At 38.3% G+C, this 23,829-nt stretch overlaps 1 protein-coding gene across 3 annotated transcripts in view; it reads right to left on the bottom strand.

Moving 5' to 3' along the window:
- Nucleotides 1–23,829, bottom strand: part of VPS8 (vacuolar protein sorting 8 homolog (S. cerevisiae)) — a 245,287-nt gene that overhangs the window by 96,397 nt on the left and 125,061 nt on the right. For all 3 annotated transcript variants that reach the window (XM_011981868.1, XM_011981866.1, XM_011981867.1), the window contains 2 exons: nt 22,200–22,246; nt 4,732–4,879 (listed from right to left, as the gene is read on the bottom strand). In XM_011981868.1, coding sequence (XP_011837258.1) covers nt 4,732–4,879; nt 22,200–22,246 — 195 coding nt within the window. The remainder of the gene's footprint in view (nt 1–4,731; nt 4,880–22,199; nt 22,247–23,829) is intronic.

The raw sequence follows: 23,829 nt of genomic DNA, 5'->3' as shown, positions 1-23,829 counted from the left end.
TTGCAAAAATTAACTCCAGATGAATTAAAAGCCTAAATGTAAGAAGCTAAACTATAAAATTTATATATATAAGAGAATATCCTTTATTCCATTAAAATAGGAAAGGAAACACACACACACACACACACACTTAAGACATAAATACTGGTAAACTAAAACAGAAGTCACTAAAAGCCAAGTTAAATGATGTGCCATAATAAATTGGAAGAAAGTATCTCCAGCACATAAAATTAGCAAAGGATTGGAGATTGGGAAATCAGAAAAAAACTTCTAGAACTCAGTAAGAGAACCACAGAAACTCAACAGAAAAAATTGGCAAATGACATGAATAAATAATTCAGAGAAAAGAAAATTCCAGTGGTCATCAAACATATGGAAAGATGTTTAATGTCATGAGTAATCACTAATATCCACCATGGCAAAAATTAAGAAGACTAAAAATACTAGGCATCAGCAAGGATGTGAAAAATAGCAAATATCAGACACTGCTGATGAGAATAGAAACAATCTGTAAATCAACTTGGCAATATCAGTATAACTACACTACTTTGTTGTCTAAACAATTCCATTTCCAAGAATATTACTTAGACAAACCTCATATGGGCACACAAGATATATATAAGGATGTACACTGTAACGCTGTTTATAATAGCAAAAGATTGGAAACTATCTAAATGTTTACCAAGAGGGAAATAAATTGGCACATTCATTTGATAGATTACCATAAGATCATTAAGTGAATGAAGTAGATCTATATGTATAAAATTTTTTTTTTAATTTAGTAAAAGTGGCCAGATGCAGTGGCTCATGCCAGTAATCCCAGAACTTTGGGAGGCCAAGGTGGGCGGATCACTTGAGGTCAGCAGTTGAAGACCAGCCTGGGCAACATGCTGAAATCCCATCTCTACTAAAAATACAAAAATCAGCACGGTGGCGCGCGCCTATAATTTCAGCAACTTGGGAGGCTGAGGTAGGAGAATCACTTGAATCTGCGAGGTGGAGGTTGCAGTGAGCAGAGATCACGCCACTGCACTCCAGCCTAGATGACAGAGAGAGACTGTCTCAAAAAAAAAATTGGTTTAAAAAAAGCAATTTATAATAAAATATCTACTGTATATTAATACAAATTTTAAAAACATATAAAACTAATATGTATTTTATAGATACATACACATATAGAAAAAATTCAAAACATAGATCAGAAAGATAAACACCAGTTCAGGATGGTGGAGCTCTCGGGGAGAGGGGGGAATAAGATAATGGGTGCTCTACTTTTAATATAAACCAACAAGGACAACAAGATAACAAAGATCTAAGGCCAGTATGGCAAAATGTTAACTGTAAAATTTGGTTGGTGGGTATATACATAGTTGATATTCAGCACATTTCTGTAAATTTGAAATATTTCATAATTAAACATTTTTTAAAAGTATGTGGGGGCAATTCAGGAGATAGATGAAGAAAATACAGGCAACTGTTTCAGGAGTGTTGATAGGAAAGGAAAAGAGATACGTAATAGCTGAAAAATAAATGTTAAAAGGGAAACATACTAACCTGTTACAGAAAATAATGTGTGTGTCTGTACATTTTCATTTAGAAACAGGAGAAAACAAGGGAAGAGAATTAAGGCAATGAATATGCTAAAGTTACTGAATTGCTATTTAGTCTATTAAGTTTTATGGCACAACAGGACTATCTAGCCATCTGTGTCTGCAAACAAGAGTTTGGTCTCCTTTCAATATTTTTACTATGTTCCTTTTTCTATGCTTATTGAGTTGGTTAGAATTTCTATCATGCTGATCAATAACAATTTCTATAAAGCTGACTTTACTAAAATAAATGGAGAAGCAGTTTATCACAGCAATTAAGAGCATGCACTATAGAGTCAGACTATGTGGGTTCAATCTCAGGGGCTACCACTTAGTAGGTATAAACTTACACAGGTAACGTCATATGTGAGTCTCCCTTTTAATTATGTCTTTGACTTATGAATTATCATTATTTTACAGTGAACTGTGATCCTATTCTGATCCAGTCCTTTAAACCTTTGACGTATTTGACAGGCTTCTCAAAATCAAAGTTCAGATTCTAAAACTGAGTCTTTTTAACCTCAACCTAATATTGGGATGTTGCAGAGGGTCCCTGAGGCATACAAAAGAGAGATCATAAACCAGCTCATTTGATGTGCTAAATTATACGGGAAACACTGTCACATAAGAAATGATGTTTCTTTGAGTTGGATTTGTATACAGTGTTATTAATATGTGTTCCAAAATTCTGAGATTCCTAGAAATCTGGTTATGTCTTGGTATATGTTATCAGTCATATTTTGGGTTATTATGTTAAATTGTTGTAGGCCACAGAAAATAACCAAATATCTTTGACAACTATGCCTTTAATCACAGCCATTTTAAGTCATGTTGTCCACAGTTAATTACTTTATTTTGATGCTTTTTTTCTGAAATCTCCTTGCAAATTCTAAAGTGTTGCATCTTCAAGGAGGTCATGAAAAAGAGTGCAACAAACATTCTTGAATACAGGTTTCTGACAACTGTGACACCATATTACCACTGAATTGGGTAAAAATTTCCCAAACCCCAATGGAAAAAGCAAACAAACCTGGCCTCATAACATGGCTAACCTGACATTAAGAAAAATAAGAATTAATTACAGTGGACTGAAATAATTTTTTATGACTTGTTTGAAACACTGCTGATACTTTTTATATGTTGCTTTCCAGAGTTAAGAAAACTTTTTTTTCTGGGGTGGGGGTTGCGGGGGTTGGGGGGGCTATTCATAGCATTACAATAATTTGGTGAAGTATATTTTTGTGGCAAAATTAAAACATTTACTTTTTTCTATACCTGATCCTTCCCAAATTTGGAAACTGAATATTCATATTCTATGGCAACATAGTTATTTTCATGAATTCAGTAAGAATTTGCTCTGTTTGTAGCAGAAAAATTGGAAACACGGGTTATATTACCAAGGCTTTGACTGGGATGTCATTATTTTTAGATATAACCAGACTGCTTTAAGAAACTAAGCTTAACTTTAAGGAGGCAATAAAGTCCTTGGAAAAACTGGTCTGGTCCCTTGTCAAGATGGCGTGCTTACAGGGTTCCTGGACTTGCAGTAAGTAAAGAATGTCACTTCCTGAGAAGCCCAGGAACTTCAGAATATTTGGGGGCCTCAAGAAAACAGTATACCTCGGTACTACAGGTAAAATCTGATGATGGCAAGCCCACGGCTTCGTTTCCCAGCCTGAAGATGAGAGATTTTTAAAGGTCTACTGTGAGATTTCTTGTAACTTTCAGCAGAGCAGATTTTTTAAAAGCCTAAATGGCCAATCACTACTCTTGTAGTACTTATATAAATAATCTTGTAGTACTTATATAAAAAATAGTATTATGTAAATAATAAATATAATGACACTAAACTTATTTTACAAGTCAATTGAACTTACTCTGATTATTTTTGGTAAAAATGGGGTAACTGGAGAAACAACTATTTCAGAAAAAAAAAACTACAGTAAACATTATGAGATTCTAACTACAGTTTTTGAGATTTTATTATTTACTCGCAATTTGACTATATCCTGAATTTTTAGTTTCCTCCAATATCTGACGAACTCTCCAAACTAATATTTGAACATTTTCTTCCATTTTTCTGACTTGGAATCACTGAAATTAAAACTGCTTTTCATGAAGCTCTGCACACTAAAGCTAGACAACTTGATATAAATTTTGGAGGAATCACCACAACAACTTATTTATGGACAGAAAGTTCTCTGGAACGCTGAGAGACAAGCTTAGAGACTGCTCCGAACATTAACTTTTGTTTCCTTTTTGTTTCTACAGAAATGACTTTTATTAAATGCCTATGTGCCTATACCTGACTGACTTTGATGGAAACCCACTTACCACACCACCTCCTAAAGTGAGATGCAACTATTTAACTAAACTGACCTATTTTCACAACCAAGAGATTGTTTCAATAAGATATGGGACAATGTACCTGAATTCGTTCCGTTCCACTTGTTCCAATCTATGATTTTCTCCCCTCTGCCAATCTATTATGTCAAAATCACTAACCCAAATCTCTCCAGAGCTACTCACCTGGCTTTTAATATGTGAAACTTTCTAAAAGTAAAATGTCAAAGGGGGCACCGAACAAAACCAAAATACATTTCCCCCAAATACTGAGGATTGTTAAGTTAAAGACAATGAAAATGCAGAGGAATCCTTTGCCCCCGCCTCTATCTGCCTGATAGCAGGACATACATTCTTAACTGGAGATAGCACTTGCTTATTGGCCCATAGAAGGTACCAGCAGGCACCGGAGGAATCAGGGAACACAGCTGACTATCTTCCCATACATGTTCCCACCTTTTTTTACTAGGCTGGAACTGCTCTCTCCTGTCTTGTCATTATGTAAGATTTAAGGCTCTTTGTTAAAATGCTGTTTAAGCAAAGCCCCTAAGCCACTGCCTTGAGAAAGATACTTTTGAGCTGAGGTCTCTCCTATATGATGGGTATAGCACATATCAATAAACCTCTATTTGTTTTTCTTTTGTTAATCTGACTTTTGTTTTCAGGAGAGTGTCTCAACTAAGAATTTATAAGGTTTAAAAAAGAAATTATATATTTTTTCCCCTTTTCTTTGATCATCTGACAAACGGAGAATGTTAAGAATAGTTTACTCTTGTCTCTTCTACATTGTTTGTCTTACCTGAATAGTTTCTTCCAGACGGTAGCACTCAAGAACTTGCAGAGTCTCTATAACTTGGGTTGGGTTGAACTGACACAACAGCTCAATGAACTGCTCTGTGATAGAAGGAGATATTTGCAGTAATTCTTGATTTATATGAATACCTTCCCTAAAAATACAAAAGATAAGAGGATACTCAATTGTAGCATCATTTAATCACATCTACAATTAAAAGCTACCAGTAAAAAGCATACTACATTAAAACTAGGACTACCTGCTGGTCAGGGAAAAATACGAATTGAAAGTCTCAATGTTTTTTAGGTTACTTGGGCAAACTGTACATTACATAAGAGGCATTGTAAGTTGCAATATTACTCAGGTTATGATGAATAAGTAAGGAAGTAACATTCAGTTGAAACTCTTCTAAATCATACCAAAAGTTGTATTTTACTCTAAAAGAAACAAGAGCCACCCAATTCAGTCCTAATAATTTTATCTCTAAGTAACCATATATAACTGTCTTGCAATCTCAGTAAGTGTTTCTTCTTTATGTTCTTCATAACACCAATCATACCACATTGCAATGACTTCTTTAATTATCTGTCTTCTCTAAAACACTATATATTCTGTGAGGGGTAGGTACCAGGTATCTTCTCAGTAATAAACTTTTTAAGCTAACCAATGTTTTGCACATAATGAGGACTAACTTTTTTGGTTATTGTTAAAACAAATAAAGGAGTAATACTAAAATACATAATATTTATGGGTTCATTTGCCTAGTATGCCAGCTACTCACACAGCCCACTATTCATAATGCCTATACAAAAGTTTTGGAAGTAGAGTATTAATTGCATTATGCTGGGCACTCAAGCACTCAACTACTGATGGCCAAAAGTAGCTACTTAGGAAATCAACTGTTCACTGGAGACCTAAGAATCATCCTCTCTCTAGCTTCAAAAGAAGTTAGTTTCTTCTGTGAGTCCTATCTTCTCTTCAGAATTCTTCAAATAAAGCTCATTATTACATAAAGAACTGGAATAGGGTTAATAAGATACAACAATGACTGCTTGGAAAACTAGCCCAGTTCTGAAGAAAGGTTAAAGCACATGGTCTAAAGAAATGGTTTCCAGCTTTTCTCATATTGTGGCACACAGAAAATAAGATATTTGTATGGTCCACTGTAGTGAAGTAAGATTGCTTACAAGGGACTCTGGTTGTCCCAAGAGCTGAGACAGTCTCCAGGCACACTTGTAACCATGTACAGTACATCAATAGCCACAGGGTCCCTTTCTGGACTCCAGAAAGAACAATTTGGATTTTATAATTATTCATAAGTGACGGTAAATTGTGCTTCTACTTTTACTAAGAAGCAGCTTGGGTTAAAGAAAAAGAGATTGTATTTAGACATAGGGCATTTTCCCTAATTTAAGAGCTTTGTGATACTCAGTCCTGACCAGACGTGGGTAAACGATAAACTAAGTAAATTCTGCTGCTTGGAACTTTCAATCCTTGCTGATGGGCTAATTCAGTATCTCCTCAAATTGCCTATAAACTCCAAAGAAAGAGTGTTCATTTTTTGTTTTTTTGTTTTGTTTTGTTTCTTGGTATCTTATGACTGCCTTTAATACAGACGTTTGTTCAGTTACTGGCTATTCCCTATGTATACCACCACCTTAGTTCTTACCAACAACTTGAAAATCATCTGTTTAAGTATCTGTGTCCCCAAACTACATTGTAAAGTCCATGGTATTGCATTCATAATTGTTTACCCATCATTAAGACATAATAAATAGTGCTCAGTAATCTGATGTAAATATATATTGAATTCAACTGAAAGGAATGGAGATAGGACATTGGACTGCCTTCAAACAGAGGAAAACATGTAGGGTCCAGCCCTACGGGGCTTAGCGGGTGTTCTCCCCGTGTGCGGAGAGGAGAGATTGTAATAAAGACACAAGACAAAGAGATAAAGGGAAAATAGCTGGGCCCAGGGGACCACTACCACCAAGACACGGAGACTGGTAGTGGCCCCAAACGGCTGGGCGCGCTGATATTTACTGCGTACAAGACAAGCAGGGCAGGGTAAGGAGGATGAATCTTCTAAGTGATAAGGTGAAGCAAGTCACGTGATCATAGGACAGGGGGCCCTTCCCTTTCAGGTAGCCGCAGCAGGGAGAGAGAGGGCAGCGTATGTCAGCACGCACTTATAAGAAAGATCAAAGACTTTCAGACTTTCACTATTTCTTCTACCGCTATCTACTACGAACTTCAAAGAGGAACCAGGAGTACGGGAGGAACATGAAAGTGGACAAGGAGAGTGACCACTGAAGCGCAGCACCACAGGGAAGGGTTTAGGCCTCCGGATGACTGCGGGCAGGCCTGGATAATATCCCACCTTCCACAAGAAGCTGGTGCAGCAGAGTGTTCCCTGACTCCTCCAAGGAAAGGAGACTCCCTTTCACAGTCTGCTAAGTAATGTGTATCTTCCCAGACACTGGCGTTACCGCTTGACCAAGGAGCCCTCAAGCGGCCCTTATGTGGGCATGACAGAGGGCTCACCTCTTGCCTTCTAGGTCACTTCTCACAATGTCCCTTCAGCACTTGACCCTATACCCGCCGGTTATTCCTAGGTTATATTAGTAATGCAACAAAGAGTAATATTAAAAGCTAATGATTAATAATGTTTATAATAATGATTGATAATTGTCCATGATCCTCTCTATATCTAATTTGTATTATGACTATTCTTATTTTAACTATTTTCTTTATTACATTGAAACAGTTTGTGCCTTCAGTCTCTTGCCTCGGCACCTAGGTAATCTTTCCCCCACAAAAATGTAGAATAGAGGGCTGAAAATTACAGGGACTAGGGCTATAAAGTCAGAGATAGCTAGGAATCAATCCTATCAGAAAGTCCTACGTGGAGAAATTAGAAGTAGCACATGATAAATCTAGGGACACAGCAGTTCTCTATGTGGGAATATAATATTGTGATCTAATAAGCATACAGTTCCTAAAATCCTTAAGCTTTCCAAAGTGTTATCTTCTTACATGCTAGTGAGATGACTGAGGGCTGGGGGCTCCTGGATAGCCTCAGGATAAGGGCTGGTTGCCAGGGAAGCCAACCATGTGATTAGAGGGCTGGAACTTTCAGTCCTACCCCAACCCTGACACCTCCAGAGAGGGAAGAGGAGCTGAAGGTTGACTTGATCACCAATGGCCAACGATGTAATCAATCATGTCTACATAATAAAGCCTCCATAAAAACCCCAAGGACTAAGTTCAGGGAGTTTCTGGATCGCTGAACACGTGGAGCGTCCTGGAGGGCAGTGTGCACCGAGAGGGCATGGAAGCTCCCTGGCCCTATGCATTTTTTCTATCTGGCTGTTCCTCTGTATCTGTTGTAATATCTTTTATTATAAACCAGTAAATGTAAGTAAAGTTTTCCCTGAAATGTGTGAGCTGCTCCAGCAAATTAATCGAACCCGGGGAGGAGGGTCAAGGGTATCCTGATTTAAAGTCCTAGTTGGTCAGAAGCACAGGCTACAGCCTGGGGCTTATGCTTGGTACCTGAAGTAGGGGCTAGTTTTGTGGGACTAAACCTGTGGGAAGAGAAATAACAGGAAAATTCTAAGCCCTCCAACCAACTTAATGAAACTGAGATGGAGCGGGGGCCTCTCTTAGTGAGCTGCCACATACCTTCCCCTCCTTCAAGCATGAAAATAAAGAAAAATCTTGAATCTCTTCAAAGGAAATTCCAGGCATCTAGCTAGCCTTTAGAAGTAAATGAGCAACCTGATAACAAAGAAATAGCTTACAACAATAGCCACCCAAGTAGGTTAGAGCCACAAGATGTTTGATTCCCTGTAGAAATTAAAGATAACATCTTAACATATGTCCCTGAGTTGTTTTTCTGAAACCTGCACCACAACCAGATGGAAAATGCCAACCACTGTCAAGCAGAGCTCAGATAAGGGGGCCCCTGAGGACTGAGCCCTGACTTCCGTTGTTTGCTCTAGATTGCTTTCTGAAGGGTCTGGAGAAAGTCACGCCCACAAGCCAAACCTTAATATTCCTTCTGCTGACCCCAAGTTCTTAGACAAAATTTTGTTTCCTTAACCAACTGCAAATCAAATAATCTCTGAATCCACCTATGCCATATAGGACCCCCACTTCAAGATATCCCACCTTTTTCAAGCCAAATCAATGTATAAAACCTCCATGTAGGGATTTGCAATTTGGCCTGTAATTTCTGCTTTCCTGAAATGTTCCCCTGCCTTTAAAAACTCTTCCTGTAAGCTATCAGGTATGTTTGGTCTTAAGCATGAGCTGCCGATTCTCCTTGCTTAGTGCCCTGCAAAGAAATGCCCTCCGTTCTCTCACTGCAAACCTCAATGTGGGTGTTTGGCTTTACTGCACCAGGTAAGTGGACCCAGGTTCAGTTTGGTAACAGACTCCAACTTAAAAATTGAGTTCCCAGCCATGACAGAATGGCAAGTCAGACATGCCTCAGTATGCCCCTTCCTTATTAACCTTTAACCAGAATTATTTCCTAAGGAGTAAACAGAAACCAGCTCTGGAAAACAAAACACAGATGGCTCATTCTTTCATTGCCTTCAGCCAACTGTCTGAGGTTGTGACCAGACTCTTCCTCCACCTTTGCTGTTTCAATGTGACAGCTCACCAGTTACACAACACATCCTTTCCTAAACACTAACCACCACCTCCACAACTGTTTTGCTGAATGGCAGAGGACATGCAGTGAGGATGTTCGTGTCATCTGCTTCACCCTTCAACGTCAGAGGGCTGAAAACTGCCCCTTTGGATTGTGCTAATGCTGCCATATTTTGAACATGTCCCATGAAAAGGCGTGAAACTCAATTGTGCATGTGCTTATTTCCCCTTTCATAAATATTCATGACTCTTCCTACAGGTTACTGAATATATATACTTAGCTACTACTCAGCATAAATCACTGTTCCCTTTACCCCTCCCTTAGACTGCTTGTTTTCAGCTTCTGCCAGAGGCTATACTTCCCAGCCTGTAGAATGGCCACCTTGCAGGCTGCAACCCTTTATGTGAAATAAAGCTCTCCTTTCGAAATTTATGAACCTTGTGATTCTTCAGTTGACAAGGATCTGACAGTAACTCCAGATACATAGTGTCAGAAATGAGTGAAATTATAGGTTACCCAGTTGGTGCCCACTAGAGAATTGCTTGATTGGTGTGTGGGGAAAAATTGCCACACATGTCACCAAAGCAGATTGGTCTATCTTATTATCAGAGGAATCAAGGCTGTGTCTCAAGAGAACACTATTAGGTAAAAGAAAATGGGAATGCTAACCAATGTTTCCCTACACTCAGATGAGCCAGTGTGCTTTCCAGATGTTTACGCCAAATTGTAGGTTGTATTTTATGCCAAATTGTTGGTATTTCATTTACATCAGACTTCTGTTAATATGTCTTATAAATGCAAGACTATGGAGCAAATTAAGACTAGACATAAGTATGAATAATAGTACTTAATTCTTTCCAGAAAATTTATTGACACAACCATTTACAAGAAACAAAGTTGTGAATATGCATCAAACCAAGCAAATCATCCAGATGAATAGATTTTGATGGATTCACTTGTGAGAGAAATAATGTGTCTAATGGGAAATGATCAGGCCACATCAATATAATCAAAACTTTAATAAATTAGCTGGAGCATTAATGAATTTACATCCATTTCTGACTGTTGTTTATCAGTCTTGCACATAAATTTGTTATATCCATTTCCCAAAGCTGTTATTCTTCTATTAACTATCTGCTTTGCAATATACCCACTGCTTTGTCAGTTTTAGAAGAAAGCATGTATGTGCCTTGTGAAACACACATACAAACCCTGCCTACTACAGAATTCAGGTTGGAGAACATATCCACTCTTATTCAGATTGTGAAAATCATTTCAAATTATAACTCCGTAAACTGAACTATTTCTAGGGAAGACTAAAAATATCTATCAGTTTTGAAGAACATACATCAAATACTTTTTTTTAAAGACAGTCTCACTCTGTCGTCCAGGCTGGAGTGAAGTGGTGTAATTTCAACTCACTGAAATCTCCGCCTCCTGGGCTCCAGTGATCTTCCCACCTCAGCCTCCTGAGTAGCTGTGACTATAGGCGTGGGGCACTATGCCTGGCAAATTTTTGATTTTTTTCTGTAGAGATGGGGTCTCACCATGTTGCCCAGGCTGGTCTTGAACTCTTGGGCTCGAGTGATCCACCTGCCTCAGCCTCCTAAAGTGCTGGGATTACAGGTGTGAGCCAACATGTCTAGCCCACATTAAAATTATTCTAAAATTCAAATTCTGTAAATTAGTTCAACCATTGTGGAAGACAGTATGGCAATTCCTCAAGGAGCTAGAACCAGAAATACCATTTGACCCAGCAATTCCATTACAGGATATATACCCAAAGGAATATGAATCATTCTACTATAAAGACATAGGCACATGTATGTTTATTGCAGCACTATTTACAATAGCAAAGTCATGGAACCAACCCAAATGCCCATCAATGACAGAGTGGATAAAGAAAATGTGGTACATATATACCATGGAATACTATGCAGCCATAAAAAGGAATGAGATCATGTCCTTTGCAGGGTCATGGATGAAGCTGGAAGCCATTATCCTCAGCAAACTAACACAGGAACAGAAAACCAAACACCGGATGTTCTCATTCATAAGAGGGAGCTGAATGATGAGAACACATGGACACAGGGAGGGGAAGAACACACACCAGGGCCTGTTGGAGGGTGGGGGGCGAGGGGAGGGAACTTAGAGGATGGGTCAATAGGTTCAGCAAACCACCATGGCACATGTATACTATGTAACAAACCTGCACGTTCTGCACATGTATCCCAGAACTTAAAGTAAAATAAAAATTTAAAAATATATAAAATTCAAATTTTGACTTCCTAATATTTGCTAAAGAAAATAAACATTGTGTTGGAATTTTTTTAAAGGCTAGTCTAGTCCCACTCTCTCACTCTAAAAACTGTATCTAAATAGGCCAGTCTAGATTAATCCTCCATTTCTCTAAGGAAGAAGATTTCACAATCTCCTTCATATATTGTTTTTACAATTTAGGTTCACTTTGGCTTAGCCTAAATCCTGTCTGCTTAAATTCTCTGCTCAATCCCATATGTCCAGTCCTTAGATGTGGTGGCCCCCTTTGGACTATCCAGCACCTTTTAGACTGAGAATGCAAATATATCACCCACAACAAGCTAGAGTAAAAAAAAAAAAAAAAACAACTGCTGGGCATGGTCGCTCATGCCTATAATCCCAGCACTTTGGGAGGCTGAGGAGGGTGGATTACTTAAGGCCAGGAGTTTGAAACCAGCCTGGGCAACATGGTGAAACCCCATCTCTACTAAAAACACAAAAAATTAGTCGGGCATGGTGGTGCGTACCTGTAATCCCAGTTACTCGGGAGGCAAAGAGAGAAGAATCACTTGAACCCGGGAGGTGGGGGTTGCAGAGAGCTGAAATCATGCCACTGCACTCCAGCCTGGGCAACAGAGTGAGACACTCTGTCTCAATTAAAAAACAACAGCAGCAGCAGCAGCAGCAATAAACAACAGTTTAAAAAAACCTATTTTCCCTATAGTTGTAATTCAAATCACAAGGCCTCTAAGCTGAACTTTTAGTTTTCCATACACATTCCGAGTTAAAAATGCCAAATGTAATCCTGTGCCAACTAAGCAAAACGTAAGTGAATGTTTCAATCTGCCTGAAAAATACATTAAATGTGATTATTACAGGTAGCAACTACAATATCCATAAAATCTGTGTGAAATTGTAATATACAAACACAATGGTCTCTACAAACTTGACAAGCATTGACTGAGACAGAAACTTTCCTCTGGCAAGAAAGAAATCCAGTGCATCCTTGATTTCTTTGCTCCCCATCATGACCGCCACCATCCCCAGAGCTAACAGTATTTCCATGTATAAGAAGAGCCACAATCCATCGTAAACTTTTAAGAGGCACAGAACAAAGCAGGCAAGCTCATCATTTGCCTGATAGCAAAGATTCTGACACATCAAATTAATGAAACAGCAGATCTAAGATAGCTGGCTTGAGGGGATTTGGTCACTTTCCACTTTCCTGGTTTGACTAATAATTAAATGCCAAAATGTAATCTTTCAAATCTTTTTTTTTTTTTTAGACAGAATCTCACTGTTGACCAGGCTGGAGTGCAGTGGCATGATCATGGCTCACTGCAGCCTTGACCTCCCCGGCTTAAGCAATTCTCTCACCTCAGCCCCCCAAGTAGCTGGGACTACATGTGTGCACCACCACACCCTGCTAATTCTTATAGAGATAGGGTTTCACTGTGTTGCCCAGACTGGTCCTGAACTCCTCGGCTCAAGCAATCTGCCCATCTCAGCCTCCTAAAGTGCTGAGATTACAGGTGTGAGCCACCTCACCCAGCCTAATCTTTCAAATTTTAATAAAATGTGTTATTTCTCTGATAGTCATGAGAAGAAAGTATATGTTGTTCTCCTACATAGGAAGGAAAAATGAACTTTATAAGCTAACAGAAAAAAAGCCTAATGATTTCAGGGACAGAAAGAATAATTTAGCTCTATAACCACATCAGGTATAAATGTTATTTGAATCATTCTAATTCTATACAGGCTGGGTTGTCGTATTTTCAGACTACTTTAAGAAACTAAGGTTAACTTGAAGGGGCCATTAAAGCCCTTAGAAGAACTGGCCTGGTGCCGTGTCTACATGGTTCCCAGCCTTGCAGTAAGTAAAGAATGTCACTTTCTGACAGGCCTAGGAACCTCAGAGTATTCTGGGGACTCCAAGCAAAAATGAATTCACCCAAGCACTCCAGGTAAAATCTGATTACTATGCTGGCCACTGATTTACTATTGGTAAAGTCCATGGCTTGACTTCCTACCCTGAAGAGGCCTTTTTGTTTTTTGGAGACAGCGTCTCCCTCTGTCATCCAGGCTATAGTGCAATGGCAGTGGCGCAATCACAGCTCACTGTTAACTTCAAACTCCTTAGCTCAAGCAATCCTTCTGCCTCAGCCTCCTGAATAGCTGGGATTACAGGTGTGACTACTATGCCTGGCTAATTTTTCATTTTTATTTTTTTTTAGATACAGGGTCTCACTATGTTACCCGGGCTGGTCTTGAATTCCTGGCCTGCAGAACCTTTTAAAGGTATAATCTAAGGTTTCTTATAATAAATTCCAACAAAGCAGATTTAAAAAAAAAAGAGCCTATATAGTCAATCACTATTCTTGTTGCACTTTATGCAAATGATCAGGCCAAGTATAATAAGGCTAAAACTGGTTTTTATAATTAAATTAGTGTAATTACTGTAAATAAGAATGGCAGTAATTATAAAGAAAAAACTTATGTTTCAGAAGAAAACTATAGCACATCTGTTATTAGATTCTAGACCTGTCTACTGTTTTTGAGTTTTTTTATGATCCGGACTAAATCCTGAATTTTTACTTTCCTCCAATATCTGACTATGACTCCCAGACTAACGTTTCTAATTTTTCTCCTACCTTTCTGACTTGAAATCATTAAAAGTTTAAAGTGTGCTTTCCCTGAAGCCCTGTAAGCTAAAGTTATACAACTTGATATAAACTTCAAAGAAATCATACAACTTATTTATGAAAAAACTTCATTGAAACTTTGATGCAAACAGCAATCCAGAAAAATCTGTCAGAATTACCAGCTTACTTTTACTCCAACTGTAGATATTTTGAAAACAAATATAAAAATCTTCTCAACTGACTGCTCCAGAATTAAACTGGCTAATAGACTGCTCCAAACATTAACCTTTGTGTTTCTTTTGGTTCCACAGACATGCCTCTTGCTAAATATGTTTGTCTATACCACAGAGTTAATTTTGATTAAAAACAAAACAAAACAAACCTGCCCATAACATCACCTCCTGAAATAAGATACAACTGATCAACTGAACAGAGTAATTCTCAGGACTAAAAGACTGTTTCAATAAGATATGGGACAATGTACCCAAATTTGTTCCTTTCCATTTGTTTTAATCTATGATTTTCTCTCCTCTGCCAAACTCTTATGTCAAAACCTCTAACCTAAATCTCTCCAGAGCTACCCACCTGGCTTTTAATATGTGAAACTTTCTGAAAGTAAAGTTTCAAAGGGGGCACCGAACAATCAAAATACATCTCCCAAAAATACTGAGGATTGTTAAAGACAATGAAAATGCAGGGGAACCCTCTGCCCCCACCTCTATCTGCCTGATGGCAGGACACACATTCTTTACTGGAGACAGCACTTGCTTATTGGCCCAGAGAAGGCACCAGCAGATACCAGCGGAATCTGGGAACAGATTTTACTATCTCTCCACACGTTTCCACCTTTTACTAGGCTGGAACTGCTCTTTCCTGTCTTGTCACTATGTAAGATTTAAGGCTTTTTGTTAAAATACTGTTTAAGCAAAGCCCCTAAGTCACTGCCTTGAGAGAGATACTTTTGAACTGAGGCCTGTCCCACATGATGGGTACATCACACATTAGTAAGCTTCTATTTGTTTTTCTTTTGTTAATCTGAGTTTTGTTTTCAGTAGAGTGTCTAAACTAAGAACCCAAAAAGGAAAAAATAAAATGTTTTTTTTTCCCCTAAAATGACTTTGCAGCTCTTACTACATATAAGTAAACTGCTCTCAAGAAAACAATGTGGATGAAGAGGGAGGAACAGGTATGTGAAGGGAAGAATGAAAATATGAACAAATAGTTCAGCACTGCTCAGGAATAGAGGAGAGAACAGATATGGGAAGATGGAAGAAAACGCGGCTGGCCAGGCGGGCCTGAATCCTTTTGTACCAAGAAGGGCCCTGTATACAAGGAAAACTGGATTTCACCTTAGGTAATGGGAACTGAAAAAGCTTTAAGAAAGTGGTAGAGAACATTATCATTATCTGCCTGTTCAAAAGGGAAAAGGAAGCCAGGCTGGTTATGAAAGTGCCACCACAAAGAAGATGATGGTAAGAGAAATCTAGCATGGTTGACTCTGTCTTGTGACAAGCCTCATAGGCTGGCTGTCCTCGCTCATTCCTGGGCACAGGCCAAGCTAACCATGAGTGGAATTTAGTTTACAGTTTAACTTTGAAGCAAGGATGGTAACAGTCCCCCTAAAACTAACCCCTCCTTGCTCAGGGACCAAAACCACCTTTGTAAGACAAATGAAAGACTACAAGATTGGGATTATCGGAAGAGCCTGAATTCTGCTAAAATATAGGTGTAGCTAAATGATAGCCAGCCGTTGTAACCTAGTTTGCCTTTCTATAATCCCTTGCTGCTCAAGGCGTCATATGGCCAGATATCATAAGATTTATGACTTCCCCAACTGCTCCTATAGATAACACCACTATTGTAGAACCTAAAATTGGTCTTTGGAGATGTTTTCAGACTTTTGCATTCTGGCCATCTTCTGTCTCTAACCAGACCTGGAACTCATGACTAAAGCGGTTCTGTGGCCCCCACCAAGAGGCAGACTCAACACATAAGGACCATTTTCCACACTACGATGATTTCATCTCCAACCAGTCAACAGTGCCCATTCCCTAGCTCCTTGCCCACCAAATTATCCATAAAAGCCCTAGCCTCTGAGTTCTCCAGGAAACTGACTTAAGTAATAAGTTATTACACCAGCCCTCCCATGTGGCTATCTGTGTTAATTAATCTCTTTCTCTATTATAATATTATGGTCTCAGTGAATTGGTTTTTCTGCGTAGCAGGAAGAAACTGTTGGGAGATTACAGTTGGGAAACCAGCAAAAGAAACCAGAGGAGGGATGCTGAGTGCCTAAACTAGGGCAGTGGGGGTAAAGACGAGAGGAAAGATCACATAAGAGATAGAGAAGAGGTAGAGTTTACAGATTTTGGTAACTGTTTCTGTGTGGTGTGGTGACAAGGTGGAGTGGGAATGGATAAAGGAAACTGAAAACTTGATCATCACTCTCAGGATTTTATTTAAGATACTTATACCTAATTACCTGTTTTGGTCTATCTTCCTCCAATAGAATGTAAATTCTCTGAAGGCAGGGCCCTGTCTTATTTATCGTTTTATCTCCCATGCCTGTCAAGTGCTTGGTATGCTGTAGTTACTCAGGAAATTGCTACATAAAATAAACAAGTTTATGATATTAATTGTTAAGAGAGAAAATAAAAGAGAAGAGGTTTAGGTTGGAAAAAGTGAGTATAAATAATTTCATTATAGGTAAGTACAGATTAAAGGAATAAAGAAATATATATATGTAATAAACATATATATACAATAAACATATATATAGAGAGAGAGAGAGAGAGAGAAAGAGAGAGAGGAGCTGACTGGTGATTAGGAGGTGATGATGTGTTACAATTTAAAAGGCTGAATTTGAGTTGCTGGCAAAATACTAACCAAAGATATAAGATCTAGGGGTAAGCCAGGCCAAATTAACAATCACCTTGGCCACTGTAGGCACTCACTGAAGTAGGTATTTTTTTTTTTAACATGTCAAAGTTCATGAACATATATAATCTTCTAATATATATAATCTTCTAATTTTGTATTTTAACTTTGAAATACGCTATTTCAATACTGAGTGTCAATATCTTAAAATGTCCCTTCAAAAATATCCACAGAAACACTGACAGATTCAGCTAAAATCCAATGCATAACCATTTTCATAATCTATATTTTGCTCCTGGGCAAAGTTACTCATTTTCTTAACAATGTTCAATTTTTATTTTACTTTGATTAAAGACTTTCAGATACAATGTGACACATGTGTTTTTTTCCTTCAGGAAAATCATGCTATATGTTTCAGAGGCCTTCAGAACATTGTTAACAAAGGCTAAGTCAACATTACCAGGAAAATCATACTGAGGAAAATATTCAGAATATAAATATACTTGCACATTCTCTTTATTCCTTATGCAGCTCACGGCCTCACAAAAACACATGTCCTTTTGTATTATCCTTTAAGCAATCCCCACTGCATAAGGAACCTGCAGCTGGGTGTAAGCACATCAGGAGAACTCCTGTGAGAATTCATGGCCAGCAGGAATGCACCCAGGGGGTGGGGGTAGAGTGGAGCTTTATGTAGCAGCTGTCCCAAAAGAAATAATTGGAAGAGGATGCAAATCCTCTCTCCCAAGCTGTTGGCCTTAATTCAGGCAAGTAATTTGCTTCTGGAGGATTAACCCCCTCTCCCCCTAAAACTATCTAATCTTTATATGTACAGATGCCACCAATATCCTTGCAGGTCAATTAATTCGACTGAGGAAACTATTTACATAACAAAGATAATAGAAATATACACACGAATTCAACTGGATGACCTATTCTTTTAATAATGCTGTTGACAAAATAAAAGCTACTCCCTCAAAAAACAACCTGATACACGTAAATGTTTGTGTGTGTGTGCACGTGTGTGTATTTTTAGTAGAGATGGGGTTTCACCATGTCGGCCAGGTGGGTCTTGAACTCCTGACCTCAGGTGATCCGCCTGCCTCGGCCTCCCAAAGTGCGGGGATTACAGGCATGAGCTAGCACGCCTGGCCATACATGTAAATGTTAAATTAAATATGCATAAACTATACATACAAGAATAAGAATCCTATTAACTCAGGTGTTGGGGGCAAGAGCAAAAAAAGCAACACTCTGAGATGATACATACACACCAGCAGTCCTCATCCCAAAGTAACTGTTTTCTTTCCTAATGCTGCTTTAGGAGTTTCATGGGGGAAAAAAACTGGAGGTTAAAAATATCTATTGCTTAAAAATAACAAAAAGAGAAGAAACAAAGGCAAAAATAATTCACGTTTGGCTGTCAGGTAAACTGCTAGCCGGGGCCAGTCTACCTATTCTCGATGTTGTTTTGACCCTATATCCATATTCCATACTCCCTCAGTTTTCCCAGTACCTGAAAAGAGTCTAATCCTTTAGGTTAGTTAACAAGCACAGTCACTAAAAAACAGGCTAAAACGTAATGAGAAGTTAGTCAATCAGAGACTAATATAAACCAATCTGTGCACTCTGCTTTCTTCTTACCCTTGAGGTCAACTGTATTAGGAAAAGGTGTTGAGTTTTTTCCCCATCTTTTATATGCTTCATTATATTCATGTTATTTATATATTCCTCATTGTAAAAGGGGCCATACAATACAGAAATTGACAAAGCAACTAGAAAACAGTTTTGATGGGGAAATGGAGGAAGGTAATTTGGATTTTTTACATCTATAAAGAACACTCTATACCTGAGTGTGTTTATAATGCAAAGAGCTTGAAGAAGTGTGTGTACCCTGCACCCCTGGAAAGAAGGGAACAGAATGGGGTGGAGGTAGGGTTCAAAGGATACCAAAAACAAACTTTATACAAATCAAAACTTTGTTTAAGAACCGCTCTCAAAGCAAGAAAGGGAGAACTTCTTCTTTTTTCCTTACTCCCTCGGCACTCAACCTTCTTAACCTACTTTCTCTCCCTCAATCCAGAACTCAATATGTTACTAGTATTATATGTTTATTTACATTGTGGGTTAAAGAGGCTTGTATGGGTTAGCTTGAGATACCATCATTTAAAATGTTCTTTATATAAAAATGATTGAAATGCCAAACATCAAATTCAAAAATAAGTTGAGAGCATAATGTAAATCAATGTCTGCCTCCTATGGAAGACATAAAGTAAGAGGATAAAATATGATGAATCCAAGAATTGGGGCTCTCAAAGCAGAACACTTGGTCTTTGATATTTTGGAGGCAGATCAATACAAAAGTGAGCTCTTTTTAAAGGCAGAGCTAAGGTAAGCTGGTTACTTCAAGGCTCTTAATTTCTGGTAGGCAAAAGTAAAGCTAGAAATTTGGCTGTGAGAGTGAGATCATTCCTGGTCATGTCACTTTTTGGGGAAGGGGAAAGGAAGGCCTGTGAGCGCACTGCCTCTTTTCAAGGTTGGTAACACAAGACCTTGCGCCTGAATTGATATGACAGGAAAGGAATAATGTGTGAGAGGTAATTATCCTGGTTACGGTTAGCTTAGGGAAATAAAATATACCTGTTTCTCAAGTAAAATAATTTGCGGTTTACTGGTGAACAAAACAACTTTCACAGCACTCGTAAAGGGTCTTACCTAACTAACATCTTTCAAATCTAGATATAGGTAACAATGGAGCAAGACTGTCCACCTTTGATACTTGTGATATGTCTTTTTTTTGTACTATTTATTTTAAATAGTGACTGCAATACCAAAGCAGGTATATTATTTGTATTTGCTTTTTATTAAAAAAGGATTGAAATGCCAAACATCAAATTCAAAAAGTTTAGAGCATAATCTACATCAGTGCCTGCCGCCTATATAAGACATAAAGTAAGAGGATAAAATATGATGAATTTAAGAACTGGGATTCTCAAAGCAGAACACTAGATCTTTGACACAGATATTTACATTACCTAATACAGTTTTTTTTTTTTTTTTTTTTGAGACGGAGTCTCGCTCTGTCGCCCAGGCTGGAGTGCAGTGGCCGGATCTCAGCTCACTGCAAGCTCCACCTCCCGGGTTTACACCATTCTCCTGCCTCAGCCTCCCGAGTAGCTGGGACTACAGGCGCCCGCCACCTTGCCCGGCTAGTTTTTTGTATTTTTTAGTAGAGACGGGGTTTCACTGTGTTAGCCAGGATGGTCTCGATCTCCTGACCTCATGATCCGCCCGTCTCGGCCTCCCAAAGTGCTGGGATTACAGGCTTGAGCCACCGTGCCCGGCCCTGTTTTTTTTTTTCTTTAATAAAAAAAAAAAATATTTGGTCACTATCACTTTCCACGCTTCATTTGAGAAAATGCCAAGTTCAAAGCTGACCTTCCCCTGTCCTTCCTGCTTGAGTCTCTCCAGGTAGGATGGCAGAGGAAAAGGACTTGATTAAAATAAATTAACCTAAGGGCAGAGCAGTGAATGGATCTAACACAGGGAAAAGTATGGGGGAGGAAAAGAGGGAATTGTGTCACAGAAAAAGAGGTGGACAGGCTCTCAGGCTCTAGAGAAAGGACTGAGAAGTGGGACTGGCGTTTCCTTCCTCCTCCTCTGAGCTCCGTGCTCTGCCCTACTTTCATGTCTCCCCTTCCCAGCTCTCCCCACCTCTTCCCACGTTCCTTCCTTCCCTTCCACTCCCAGCTCCAATTCTAAAATCTTTCCATCAGTTAATTCTGGGAGTAGAAAAGGGCCCAAACTGACTCTGAGGGAAATACACATGATTAATAGGAATTTTTTAAAAAAAAGGATGTCTAGCCTCAGTAATAATCTGAGGACAGAGAATTAAAACACAGATACTTTGAAAAAGTGTTGAACACAAGTAGGGGGGGGTTGTAATCAGTCTGCTTTTAGTAAACATCTACACATACACATTTGTTTGACTAAATTTAAATGTACCACAGCCTATTCAAGATTCAAATGGTTGAGCTTTCAAAAAAATTTTACAATCAACAAAATTACTGGTATTTTGGTATTTTAAAACAGCACAGAACACAGAAATAACCAAAACTGATATTACAACTGCTAAAGTAAGTAAACAGTTGTTTTTAATGGCCAGCATACATTATAATGAAACCTAAAGTTTGCATGTTTGATATGAAAGCTATGTCATCTTGGAAAAATACATGTAAACCATGCTTAACTCTAGGTGTGCATCAAAATAGTCCAGCTCCCAGTGATTCCGTGGGTTGGGCCAAGACATCTGAATTTTTAAAAGCTTCGTAGGTGATTCTGATGCACACTACTGGTCAAGAGTAACTATCTTAGAGGATATTAAATATTACTGTCCTCAACTCCCAATGTACTCTATGTAGTTACAGCAAAACTTTAAAACCTCATATGCAGAACTGCTCTGCCTACAAATCCATTATTAATTAATTTCATCATCTCCTTGAGTTTGCTTTTATTTGATATAAGCATCAGAGTAGCAGTGAAAAAACACATTTCAACTTTCCTTCCCACACCATCAGGAAGTTGTTTAAAACTAAACATATTAAGTCAGAGTTTAAAAGGTAATACATTTAGAGGTAGGCTGGGAACCAAGTGTTAACTTTGGAAAGTACAGGCACCATCAATCTCCCACATGAAGTTAGGACTAGGCAAGAGTGAAACAAGGGCAGGAGGGGGAAGCTAACTCTTCTGAAACATGTCCTCGTGGCATGGCTTCATTATTTTATTTACACCCATGAGAACTCACCATATATGCTCATGTTCAAATGGAAAGAAAAGTATTATCTCAAGATACAATCTATTGTTCATATCTTCTATTTTCACATTATCTGTGTAACAGTTGCTCCTACTAATATTAAAAAATTAAGAGATAATTGTACTATTTAGATACTATGGGCTGGTAACTTAATCTCAATTTATTTCCTTTTGTTTCTCATATATATATATATAAAATGAAAGACTAAAGTTTATCAACATACCTTGGGTCAAGAAGACTCCTCAAAAATTTGAAAAGCAAAACCTGGTTCTGAATAGAAAATCAATAAAAATTACAATTAAATATTAAAACAAATTTTTCAAATTCTTCCATAGTAAAGAACTACTTTAACCTATCCCTTTATGCACAGATATCTGAGTACTTCCATAAAGCCCTCGATACGTATCTAAGAAATTCTAAAGAATCATTTGGAGGTTCTTTATGTCTTCTCAATAATTCTAATCACTGTCGCACATTCACTTCTCAGTGTAAACGGAACACAAACACCCTATTATCACCCAAAAAAGACCTCTACTGAGACAAATCGCCGAACTGTTCCCAGCACAAGGACCCCCGGAGTGGCAGGTGCTTGGAACTGCTGTGTGGATGCTGAGCTCTCGCTGCACTGATCAGTTTCACCCAGCCTTAACCTGGTCCTCCTGTGGCAATGGGTTGCTGTGAGATAGTTCATCGAGGGAAGGTGGGAGTTTGAGGTCCAAGTTAACAACCACCACCAAAAAGCTCATGAACAATATAAACAACTACAGAAGAGATGCCAATCAAACTGCAACATGTTAGCAATCAATACGCCAAAAAATCTGGATTCTGTTCTTGCCACTTACTCACAATGTGACTTCCTGTAAGTTACTTATCCTCTGAGCAATTCAAGTTCCTTATGTGAAAAAAAAAAAAGAGGACAGCAATATCTTCTCTGCCTTCCACACAGGGTAGTAGTGAGGGTTAAAAGAGATAAACCTTCAAATACTACAAAAATATGAATATTTCTAAATTCTTGGGAAACCTATGCAAAAATTGTTATTGTTTAGTTTTTCTTTTTTGTTTTGTATTTTTTGACACATTCACACTTCATCTGTAAAAAAATGGGAGACTCCTAAGGATGAAAAAAATTAATATAAAAATATGATTTAAAAAATATATTTATTTGTATCAGTCTTTGATTTTCTATTTCTTCACTATCACTTTGTGTTATTTTACATGACTTTCTTCTTGGTTATAACTTAACATTCTGGCATATTTTTCATTTTAAGAATTCTGAAAACAATTGGTTAGAGGCATATTTCTGGTCAATCAAAAGTAAACATACTTTGTAAGATCTATATGGGATTCTTGCAGAATTTATAAAGCTAGGCAATAAAGTAAATACTTCATTTCTTGAAAAGAATTGTCTAAGACTCCACAAACAGACCACAAATAGAAAGCTTTTTATTATCCATCATACTTCAGCTTTTTTTTTTTTTTTTGAGACAGGGTCTCACTCTGTCACCCAGGCCAGAGTGCAGTGGCATGATCACAGCTCACTGCAGCCTCAACCTCCTGGGTTCAGGTGATCATCCCAATTCAGCCTCCCATATAGCTGGGATGAAAGGCACACACCACCACGTCCAGCTAATTTTCTGGATTTTTTTTGTAGAGATGGGGTTTCACCATGTTTCCCAGGCTGGTCTTGAGCTTCTAAGCTCAAGCGATATGCCTGCCTGGGTCTTGCAAAGTGCTAGAATTATAGGTGTGAGCCACTGTGTCTGGCCTGTACTTTACTTCTATATATTTGTCTGATGAATGACATTATATTTATCTACTGGGTCTGTCTCTTAATATTCTTAGAGACTACAAAA

This window comes from Mandrillus leucophaeus, unplaced genomic scaffold (assembly GCF_000951045.1).
Source record: "Mandrillus leucophaeus isolate KB7577 unplaced genomic scaffold, Mleu.le_1.0 Scaffold231, whole genome shotgun sequence".
Lineage (NCBI taxonomy): Eukaryota > Metazoa > Chordata > Mammalia > Primates > Cercopithecidae > Mandrillus > Mandrillus leucophaeus.
Note: the sequence above shows the minus strand (reverse complement) of the source record. Positions and strands in the feature narration are given on the sequence as shown.